We start from the raw sequence: 11145 nt of genomic DNA on the forward strand, positions 1-11145 counted from the left end.
AACCTCAGTTACTGTATTTGCTTATGTGTTTGACATTATTTGTTATATTCCAACAGTTCCAATTCCATAATTAAGTTTGCAGATGACACCACGGTGATAGGCCTGATCAGAGGCGGCGATGAGACGGCCTACAGGGAGGAAGTACGGCACCTGACCACGTGGTGTGCTGACAACAACCTAGCACTCAACACTGAGAAAACCAAGGAGATCATCGTGGACTTCAGGCGGGCTGGGAGCCATGCACACACCCCCATCTCCATCAACAGAGCTGCAGTGGAGTGTGTGTCCAGCTTCAAGTTCCTTGGCATCCGCAGCTGCGATGATCTCACCTGGTCCATAAACGTCTTTCTTCAGAGCCTTAACAAAGCTCACCTGTGTCCTAGGATCCTGGGGAACTTCTACCGCTGTACCATTGAGAGCATTCTCACTAATTGTATCACAGTATGGTATGGCAACTGCTCTGCATCGGACCGGAAAGCAATCCAGCGGGTGGTGAAAACCGCCCAAAGGATCACCGGTACACAGCTGGACAGCATCGAACAGATCTACCGTCGACGCTGTCTGGGCAAAACCAGGAAAATTATAAAAGACTCATCCCACCCCAATAATAGACTTTTCACCCTCTTCCCATCCGGCAGGCGTTACAGAAGGCGCCACTCTCGCACCAGCAGGCTCAGGAAGAGTTTCTTCCACGAGGCGGTGACACTGCTGAACTCTACTCAATCCCCCCACTCAACTCCATCCTCCCACTAGCATCATCTTGCTCTCCACTGCCATTTGCGAAACTTTCTGTTTTGCACTGATCATTTCCATTTCACTTCCGTTTTTCACAAAGACTCTTTGCACTATTTACATATTTATTAATTTATAATTGTAGTTAGTATATACAGTATATATAGTGTATATAGTTTATACTGAATATATTCTGTATTCGGTATTCTGTATATATAATAGTACACTTTTGCACTTCTGGTTGGATGCTAACTGCACTTGCTCATTGACAATAAAGTTGAATCTAATCTAATACATACTATTAGAAAAGGAGGTGTCGCCCTCTGCTGGACAGTTTAGTGAATGACGTCATCATTTACACCCAGCTTTAATTATGTGTTTTCATGAGGTTAGATGAAACCCCATTCTTCATTATTGTACAAGCACCAAAAATAGCTTAACAAAAACTGTTGGAGTGATTTCTGAAGAAAAGATGTCAAAGTGTTTAGACGATATGTGAAAGTGGTGAGTGGTGAGATTGAGTGCAACATTACACTGAGAGGTTCTGTTTCGGAGCCACGTAGGCTCACCACTGGGGTTCCGCAAGGTTCGGTCTTGGGCCCTCTTCTTTTCTCCCTCTACACAACATCTCTTGGTTCGGTTATCCACTCCCATAACTTCTCCTACCACTGCTATGCTGATGACACCCAGCTGATTCTGTCGTTTCCTCCTTCTGACGCCCAAGTGGAGACGCGCATCGCTGCTTGCCTGGCAGACATCTCGGGGTGGATGTCGAAGCACCACCTGAAGCTCAACCTGGACAAGACTGAGATGGTGTTTCTCCCAGGGAAGGGCTGCCCGCACCGAGACCTGGCCATCACCATAGATGACTCCGTGGTGACGTCTACTCGGACCGCGAGGAATCTGGGTGTGACCCTGGACGACCAACTGTCGTTCTCGGCAAACATCGCTTCGGTGACGCGTTCCTGCAGATTCCTCCTCTACAACATCAGGAGGATTCGTCCCTTCCTCACCGACAAGGCAGCGCAGGTGCTGATCCAGGCTCTTGTCATCTCCCGCCTGGACTACTGCAACTCCCTCCTTGCTGGCGCCCCGGCTTCCGCCATCAGACCTCTGGAGCTCGTCCAGAAAGCTGCTGCTCGTCTGGTGTTCAACCTTCCCAAGTTCTCCCACACAACTTGCCTTCTCCGTTCTCTACACTGGCTCCCCGTAGCTGCTCGCATCCAGTTTAAAACTCTGGTGCTAGCCTACAGGGCAGTGAAAGGAACAGCTCCTTCATACCTCCAGGCTATGGTCAAGCCCTACACCCCCGGCCGACCAGTTCGCTCTGCTGCCTCCAGGCGACTGGCTGTCCCGGCGCTCAGCGGCCCCTGCTTGCGATCGATGCGGTCACGGCTTTTCTCTGTTCTGGCACCTCAGTGGTGGAATGCTCTCCCGACTGATGTCAGGACAGCGGAGTCGCTGCCCATCTTTCGCCGCAGGCTGAAGACCCATCTCTTCAAGAAACACTACCCGGATCCTCCCTCTTAGGACATCACCTACTCTGTCCTAGCTCTTCTGATGCTCTTGTTTTCTAATCTTTCATTTCTAATCTGTCCTTTCTTTTCTCATTCATCATAGTACCTAACTTATTGCACTTCTACTCTAGCTCTAGTTATGCTCTTAGCTGTTGGTTTAGGAAGGAAATGCGCTTACGATTTCTTGTGACCTGAAGTTCTTTTATCTACCTTTGTTGAACACACTTATTGTAAGTCGCTTTGGATAAAAGCGTCTGCTAAATGACCGTAATGTAATGTAATGTAATGTAACATTTCCCAGTATAGGGGTGAAGAGTCGCAGAGAGCCATGCAACAGGCACATGGGAGGCACAAGAGCCAGAGATGAACTGGGTGATTGTATTTCATAATGGATAATTGTGACATCATCGTTGTACATCTGTTTCTTTGAATGTCATCATGTTGTAACTTTGACCTCATTGCTGTTAGTTTGATGGCCTCATTATCGTTTATTTAAGTGTTATAGCCTGACACGCTGTTGTGCCATTGGAAATAACAGAGCTTGTTTAATATTTCCATCCGGTTCCAGCAAATCTTTCTTCCACCTGTATACAAGATGGCTGATGAAAAAGAAGATGAACAAAAGGACGCAATGGACAAGGTGAGATCACGCAAAACAGACAAAAAAAAGAAATGAGAAGTTTAAGTCTGGGTTTAATAGAACATAACATAGTACATTAGAAAGTACAGTTGAACGTACATATCTTGATGTTGAACGACATTAGTGTTATTAATTGTCCACTGCAGAAATAAAAGATAAAAGTGTTATACCACCAGGGGGCGCTTTAGCCACCGATTGTATTCACACCGCATAAGAACAAGAGTACTGTAAACTTCCATGTAGCCGGTTTGCCTTTAACCGTTGACTTCAGCGACCATTGTCTATTGATGTAACCTTGAATTAAAAATGATTACACTACATTTTTAATGATCTCTTGAATTCTAGCCATCATACATCATTTTAGGGCGTTTAATCATTCAAATACAGGTGCATAGAGACAAAGTTTCCTTGTACGATTCGCGTTGATGAGGAGGCAGTAAATTCGAGGAGACGGAATGTGTTTCACGATGAAGAGTAGACGACAGTCGACCTGCGCAGGGATTAGTTTCTCTGTAATTCAGGGGCGGAATGCGCGGAGGCCGGAGATGTAAGCGCGGAGCGATACGCTGCAAGTGATCAGGCAGCGCGCGCCGGCAGCAGCGGGGCTCAGTGTCATTCGGCCATTCAGCAGCAGCACAGTCTGGGCACAACGGCATCCAGGAACTAACGCTTTACCGAAGCTCCACTGGCACCTTAGTATCCCGGTTTGTCGTGTTTGTTAAACAAGTAGCACACACACAGCTAGTGTTCGACATTTTGTCATCTACACGGTGCCTGAAAACGCGACGGGACAATGGTGAGTACCTAAGATTAGAAGCGCCGCTAAGCTAGCTCGCTAGCTGATGTGAACGCCAGCCGAACATCTTTTTTTTTTTGGCGTCCGCCGAACGTCGGGCGAAAACCGTTAGTGATAACCGTGACCCTCCGCGTGTGAATGTGGGAATCGCGAAATAATCTCACCGAGGAATTTAACCCTAAACCCCGCACCAGCAAGGTCGCTAACTCGGGTCTCCAAAACAGATTACTAGCTCGTCATTTCATCCGTAATGTTGCGCCTGGCGGTTTAAATCACATTAACAGGCAAACACCGGGGGAGAAGTAGATTTTGTTGTTACCATTTTTGGTCAAATTTTCACATTTGAGTGTTGTGGTTTCTACGTGGACAACAGCAGATGGCAAAAATCGCAAATTTTTTATTTTTTTATATTCGGAACCGTCAGTGCGCAACGCGGCCGTCACGCTCCGGGCAGCGGATTGTGTAGTTGCGCCGCGTTATCCGCCACCTCGCTCCTCTGGTGATCCGCTAGTCAACACCGATCCATCGTAGTTTCAGCTGCCATGCTCCAATCGGGTCTTGCGGCGTTCATGTTCAGAGCGGAGAGTGGGCGTGGCGCTGGTGAAGGGGCTGCCGTGTAAAAATAGTCCCTCCGGCGTTAACGTGAGCCCGAAGCCCATCTTGTTAACGCCGCAAACCCCCCGATATCGCCTCCCGCTACCAGCTCGTTCCCTCCCGTGTCTCCACAACGCACAGGCCGGCTTGGTGCACCGTCTTCGGTCGCGGTGTGATTGGAGTGCGGTGTGTGACATGCGCAACAAGCGAAGACGCCTGTAATCACCACCGAGAGCGATTACATAAGAGCCCAGCTAACTGTGATGTGTTGAGGCTGTAATGGGCTACAATCGCTTCTCGGGAGCTGCTGTGAAGTTTGTGGCTGTGCTTGTCTTATCGCCATTGTGGTGCCCTCGTTCTAGCCAAACGGACACAATGACAGCATCTCCTCTGTTACGTATTGCGCCATAACGTTGAGCCGCATTCTGCTCCTCCTGACTGATCCTCTTTGCTACCCCCTCCTTCCTTGCCTCCCTTCCCCCCGCATTGAACCAAACCATGCTTGGTGCAGCAGGCTGCCAGGACCCGCAGTGCACCTCCAGAACAGGAATGGATTTATTACCAGGCCCGAACGTGGGAATGATTATTGTGCCAGCTGTGGTGCAGATGAATCCCTAATATGCCTGCCAGTCGTCTGTGTGTCACAATCGTTTGTTATATTTTGGAATTGTAATAGATAAACTGCGGGAATTTCACACCTCAAGTAAAGAGAGCCGGAACGCTCCACACGCCACAACATCCTACATGACAAACAAGCTGCCAAAGTGTAATCTCTCTGTCCAGGATGTACGATGACAACAATGACTTCCAGCTTATCTGGTTTGTTTGTAGCATATGCAAATGTGAAGTGAAATCCAAATTTTATTTACCCATTATTGAAATGCCTGCAGCACAGTGAACACGTTTCACCATAGCTGCTTTAATCCTCCGACACCGTGCTGTGCTCTGATCCAGACACTGCTTGCTTCAGCACCAGTGGATTGTTTGGCTGGATACTCTGCAGTCTGTCTTGCCCCCTACTTCTGAACCCCCCCACCCCGCCCCCACTGCCCAACGCTGACTCACTGATACAGACCATCCTGAGCTACACAAAGAGCTTTAATCTCTTGATTTGACAAATGCAAGGCAATAGAAATGACAGATTTGTTTTGCCATACTATGTGGAAATAAGATTTCCCCTCCAGTGTAATTGTGTTTGCGTGATGCATTAGCTATTAAGCCTTAAAATGTGTCCTCGGGCGTCTGTAAGCTCATGACTCGGCTAACATCAATAATAGAATATTGTAGACATGCAGGGCTTTTATGCAGCAGTTAAGTTTTGTTGTTATTCCCGCTCGGAATTGGACATTCCAGTCACCCGAGCGTGTCGTAACACAAGGCAGCAAACACTTCAGAGCAACAGTTGGCACTCAGGTCGGTCTATGATAATGAACTGCGGCCTGACATCTGCTCAGTAAAAAGATACAAAGTGCTGGTTAGTGGCGGTGATATTCAGTGTGCTACATTGGCGACCCTGTTCACGTCTCCCTAATTATAGCAGGCGCGTGTATTTCGGGCGGTGGAGTATTTATACCCGTCCCTCATCACACTTTCTCAGCCTGAAGTGGGCATGATGACTGACTCAGACAGGCCTCGTAAGACCTCACGACGATGCCAGAATGGAGTCTCGGATGAAGTTTTAAAAACCATTTGGTGTTTGAACGCAATAGGGGCCTTTTACTTGTTACAACTGCAGATAGCTCCCAGGAGCGGAAGGTGCACACAGTTCTCAGCACAACCAGGCTGAGTAAATAGTTAGACATGATCTGTTCTATTAATCAATCGCACTAATAAGTACAAAGTTTCTCCCTCCGCAAATTATACAGGGCCATCTTCAATCTATTCTAAAAATCCAGTCTACAAAATTTCATATCTGAACACCTCAAAGGAGAGGCAGGTCTTGTGCGTGATAACTTGTTTAACCCTTTCAGTCTAACAGTCAAACTGTCTAATTTTTAGTTTTCACTTGTTGGCATTAGCTTTTTTAATAACTCGATCGCAATGTTTTCATTCACGCAGATTCATTGAAATTACAACTTCTTGATAGCAGTTTATAAGCTGACAGCTTATTTGACTGTTATATTTAGAATTTATGATTTTGCCCTTTGCTCACACTGAGTCACCACCACCATCTGGTAACTCTCTGGAAATAATCCTTCTCAGATCTGTCCATATTTCTTGCAAACTGGAGGACTCGAGTAATAAATTAGTTTGATTTGTATCCAGGTTGTTGTTGTTGTGTCTGTTTTGGATTGGTGTATACATCGTTGTTTTGCCTATGCATCAATCTGTCTTGGTTGTTTACACGGTGGATTCTGCTGCAGTTGTTCCTCATTAGGCCTCCTGAAGGTTTCCAGCCCTTTCATCATCCCGTTGAGATGTAATGCAAGAACTGTGACGGTCTGACATCACTGGCCATTAAGATTTAAAAGATCGCTGCGAAATTGGCAGAATTATACTTGTTTACAGTCTGACGAGGGGATCAGTGTCAGATTCAGGTCTAGTTAATGGTTCCAGAGGGTAAAGTAGCTGCTGCTTAAACTAATGTCTGGTTTCAAGTCAAAGTTCTACACATATTTAGTGACAACACGACAGTTGTCGATGCGTTCAGAGACCAATCTCTGCTCGATCTTCCCATGGAGACTTGTAGACGCGGCGACAAACAAGCTCATCTCCCAAACACACGGTCACAACCCTCAGGGTGCTTTTGAGAAATCGAATCGAGCTTTACAGGCCAGAAATGTAGTAAAAAATGAAGTTGCTTGTTCAAACCTGTTTTACTGCCACTGTTTTTTGTCCCTTTTGCAATCGTGGCAAAATAAGAGTAAACGTGTAAACGTGTATATATACATGTTAAAAATTATGAGATTCCTCCGATACATGTGACTCATTGTGCAATGGCCGCATGATGACTCCATCTCGTCTGAGGAAATGCAAGCAGATGTCTCTTACTCTGATATAGTTTTTAATTTCTTAAGTTTTGTGGGCTAAAGGTTTTCATTATAAATCACAGAAATGTTAAATGACAAACTATGCATCACCTCATTAGAGTCCCACAGTGATGCAGCAGCCAAGCCCAATGTGTTTCCGTCAGAGCAGCTTATTTGTGTGGTAGGGATCGCGGTCACTTCTCAAATTGTACCTAGCCTTTAATCCCTACAAGTGGCTGCTGAAGCCATTGAGGCCTCTATTTTGTTAGACCTGCTTCAAAAACATGGTCCAGGCTCCAGCATGTAAACTGATGTGGCTGCCCCTCTTCTCTTCACAGGCCGACCAACTGACCGAGGAGCAAATTGCTGGTAAGTGTAGACCGTAACCACGGTTGGGGCGGCTTTGATTTGAGGCTTTAACTCCGCATCCATAGTCGGTATGTGAGAGGTCAGAATAGCGTGGAGCTGAAGCGTCGTGTCTTGTGACTGTACACAGAGTTCAAGGAGGCGTTCTCGCTGTTCGACAAGGACGGCGATGGGACCATCACCACCAAGGAGCTGGGGACCGTGATGCGCTCCCTGGGACAGAACCCCACCGAGGCCGAGCTGCAGGACATGATCAACGAGGTGGACGCTGACGGTGAGGAGACGCTCTATCATATTGTTCCGCAGGGTAAAATCACGCAGCCAACGATCCTCCAGCTACAAAGGCACAAAGGAGCCGCGTTGACATCACACCTGCTTGTTGCTGTGAGACGCTGCTGTTGCTGGTTGTGACCTCGTTTGAATGCAGAGGCTGAATAATCACAAGTGCTGGAAAACGAAAAGCGTCTGATTAGTGAGTTTAACCATTAACAAGGTGCACTCTGACTGATGAATGCTCTGGCACTCCAGCACCGACCATATTTAATTAATCCTGGAAGCCAAAATCATGAGTGCGTGTGGATTAATTGTAAGACCTCATGCACTATTAAATGTAATTGTGGCTTACCTGCCTAGTGTCTTTTTTTTACTACAACTGGTAACCAACCTTTAAATGCATCATGTATACAGATGTGGGTGTAAAGGCTTCATCAGGCCGCTTGGGTTACACCGTCTTCTTTGTGCTCAGGAAACGGCACGATCGACTTTCCCGAGTTCCTCACCATGATGGCCAGGAAGATGAAGGACACGGATAGCGAGGAGGAGATCAGAGAAGCATTCAGAGTCTTTGACAAGGTACAGATGCAGCAGCAGTAAACCCTGCAAGGTGGAGGCGGCAGTCCCAGGTTTGACTGTGAGAGAGGGGAGCAGGCATGACTGAGCCTTAGAACACTGCACAGGGTCATTTAATGCTATGTTAGTTTCACTAATATCACTACAAACGTGCCGGTTTAAAATGGCCTAACTAGTACTCTGACAGTGATGCTCCTTGCTGCCCCCTGCAGGATGGTAACGGTTACATCAGTGCAGCAGAGCTGCGGCACGTCATGACCAACCTAGGAGAGAAGCTCACCGACGAGGAGGTGGATGAGATGATCCGTGAGGCTGACATCGATGGAGACGGTCAGGTCAACTATGAGGGTGAGATGTTGCTGGTTGCTTTCTGCGTTTCCAGTGTGAAATGCAGCCCAACTACTTCTAGACTCTATTACGTCATTTTAAAATGCATTCTTCTGCCCCTTTGTAGAGTTCGTCCAGATGATGACTGCCAAGTGAGGAGTGCGCTCACCTTTCTCTTAACGTTGCTTGTCCTCCTCAGATCACCGTCTTTAAGAATGAAAAAAGGAACAATTACAAAATGACAACACCCCGTCCACCACCCCCACCACACACACACGCACCAAAATAAGTATTTGTAGAGTTCAGAAATTTGCTTCGATAAATCCACCTACTTCTAAGGTCTCTGTGTAGCCTACACCAGCAGAATAATCCCTAGAGAAGTGAATGGACCAAGCTTTACCAGGGCCCGGCCCCCAATTTCAGACCAAGACCCCGCAGCTCCTGACTAAATTAGAGGAAACGGCAACACCGAAGAGGCAGAGGGACAGGAACCCATGCCACAGATCGTATAGTAAAGTCGGCTATTTGATTCTCTCCGATACATTTCAAAAAAGACAAAATTGTCATCTCACACACACCAGTGGCGGTTCTGATCCTCTTTAATACCGAATTGGGTCCTAGTTCTCTTCCTGCATGCATCGTTTCTGTGGCGACTTTCTTGTCACGACCAGGGGGTTCTGATCCATCAGAGGTAGCGGCCAGACTGTATACACACTGGAGGTATATACATAAATATATAGCTATATATCTGTACAAAAAATAATAATTTGTGTCACTATTGGTTATCGCAAAAGTATTTAAAAGAAGTTGAGTGGGATGTTCATCGGCGCTCTGTTAGAGATGAGCATCCCCGCGGCCTCGGTCGCTTTGGACAGGAACACGAGATAGAAAAGTGCAGAACTTTTTCTGTTTGTTTCCTTCGGGACGTCGTCTGGTTTGGAGCGGCGGGCTTCAACTTTGCCCGCCGCGGGGTTTTTGGGTTGTACAGGTTCAGGATGATCGCCGTGGAAACACCTCGAGGGCTGCAGTTGAGACTTTCACTCTGCAAACAGATATCCTGATCATACAATATCGATGTAATGCTTTATAAACGTGTTATCAAATATTAATGTATTAATGACAAACTTTGGTCACAAAATATATCTCTATATATTAGTGTGTCGTAAAGTTTGCATTGCCTATTGTTGTAGTAAATGACCTGTGACATGTTTTCTCTTGGTTTTGAAATGTGCCATAATACTCTAAACGCCTCAACCTTGCAAGACAACCTGTAGTTCATTAGACTAATAAACCTATTTAATATAAATGCATACTAACATACATGCAGTATGAACATATTTGCACTTTGGTGTGAACCATATTGATATTAAAAATGTTTTGTTCTAAAAGAAGAAAAAAAAGAAACCAAACTTCACTGTCGCTGCTGCTAGAACTTCACTTTTTCCGTCCTCGTTGGTGTCTGATCTTCACTTTGTCGTCCAGTGATTCAAACTTTCGATCTGCTTGCTGTTTTACTTAACAGAATGCGTATATCGTATATTCACACTCTACTTACTTGCGGCTGAGGTTGACGCGGTTCGGCGGGGGGGTTTTAAGAACGGAGAGTTTTCAGACGTGGATGGAATGAGGCGGTTGCAGTGGTTCGTGTTTGGTGGATTCAATAAGCAGGTTAGCAGAGGTTCTATCAAAGCTCTTCACTGTAAACTGCTCTGTTTGACTCACTTCAATCCTCGATTCAGATGTGGAGAAGGAAACGGTACTGGACTGTTAACTACTGAAGGTGTCTCAAAAATGTAAAGATGTGATATATTTTCCATAAACCAATAAATCGACTGAGCTTCACTTGCACCTGCTTCTCCTTGTTGTGTTTTAGATCTATGTGAGCATAATGTGCCGCCCTGGGAACATCTGTAGTAAAGTAGGATCTGGATAATGAGATCACATCTTGATACAGTCTTGACATGTGAATGCAGAACACACTGATCAGAATGTTATTGATCTGTCAGACCACACACACAGATGATGTGATCGGATCCCTGACACCGTTTTGAGTGAGAGTTGGAATGTTGTATAAATGGAAGTGTGGGCTGAAGTATTTGGACGCACATTGTTTTCCCACCCACATTCCAACAAGGAGGCGCCAGCCCCAACATCTGAAGCCCATATGGAAGAACTTGCAGTCGAACCTCAGTCACATCCTGGAAGTGAAGAAATCTGATCAATACTGAGAAGTTTGTACATTCCCAAGGCTTCAGCTGTGGTTGGAGGTAAACAGAATTTACAACTATACCAATAAACAAGTTAATGCTGATGTAAGATGCCATGGTTGTCAGATGGTTTAAATCAACCATTGAT

The 11145-nt window shown here is 46.1% G+C and overlaps 1 protein-coding gene across 1 annotated transcript; it reads left to right on the forward strand.

Annotated features, from left to right (window-relative positions):
• The first annotated feature begins 3488 nt into the window (after nucleotides 1–3488).
• calm3a (calmodulin 3a (phosphorylase kinase, delta)) lies at nucleotides 3489–10632 on the forward strand. Its single transcript, XM_076141276.1, has 6 exons — nucleotides 3489–3685; nucleotides 7587–7617; nucleotides 7745–7888; nucleotides 8360–8466; nucleotides 8676–8811; nucleotides 8918–10632. Exons 1-6 carry the CDS (start codon nucleotides 3683–3685, stop codon nucleotides 8944–8946), a joined length of 450 nt encoding a protein of 149 aa, XP_075997391.1. The 5' UTR covers nucleotides 3489–3682; the 3' UTR covers nucleotides 8947–10632.
• The last annotated feature ends 513 nt before the right edge of the window (nucleotides 10633–11145 follow it).

The sequence above is a fragment of the Genypterus blacodes genome, unplaced genomic scaffold (assembly GCF_046128005.1).
Source record: "Genypterus blacodes isolate CSIRO-AG114 ecotype Tasmania unplaced genomic scaffold, CSIRO-AGI_Gbla_v1 ptg000003l_1, whole genome shotgun sequence".
Lineage (NCBI taxonomy): Eukaryota > Metazoa > Chordata > Actinopteri > Ophidiiformes > Ophidiidae > Genypterus > Genypterus blacodes.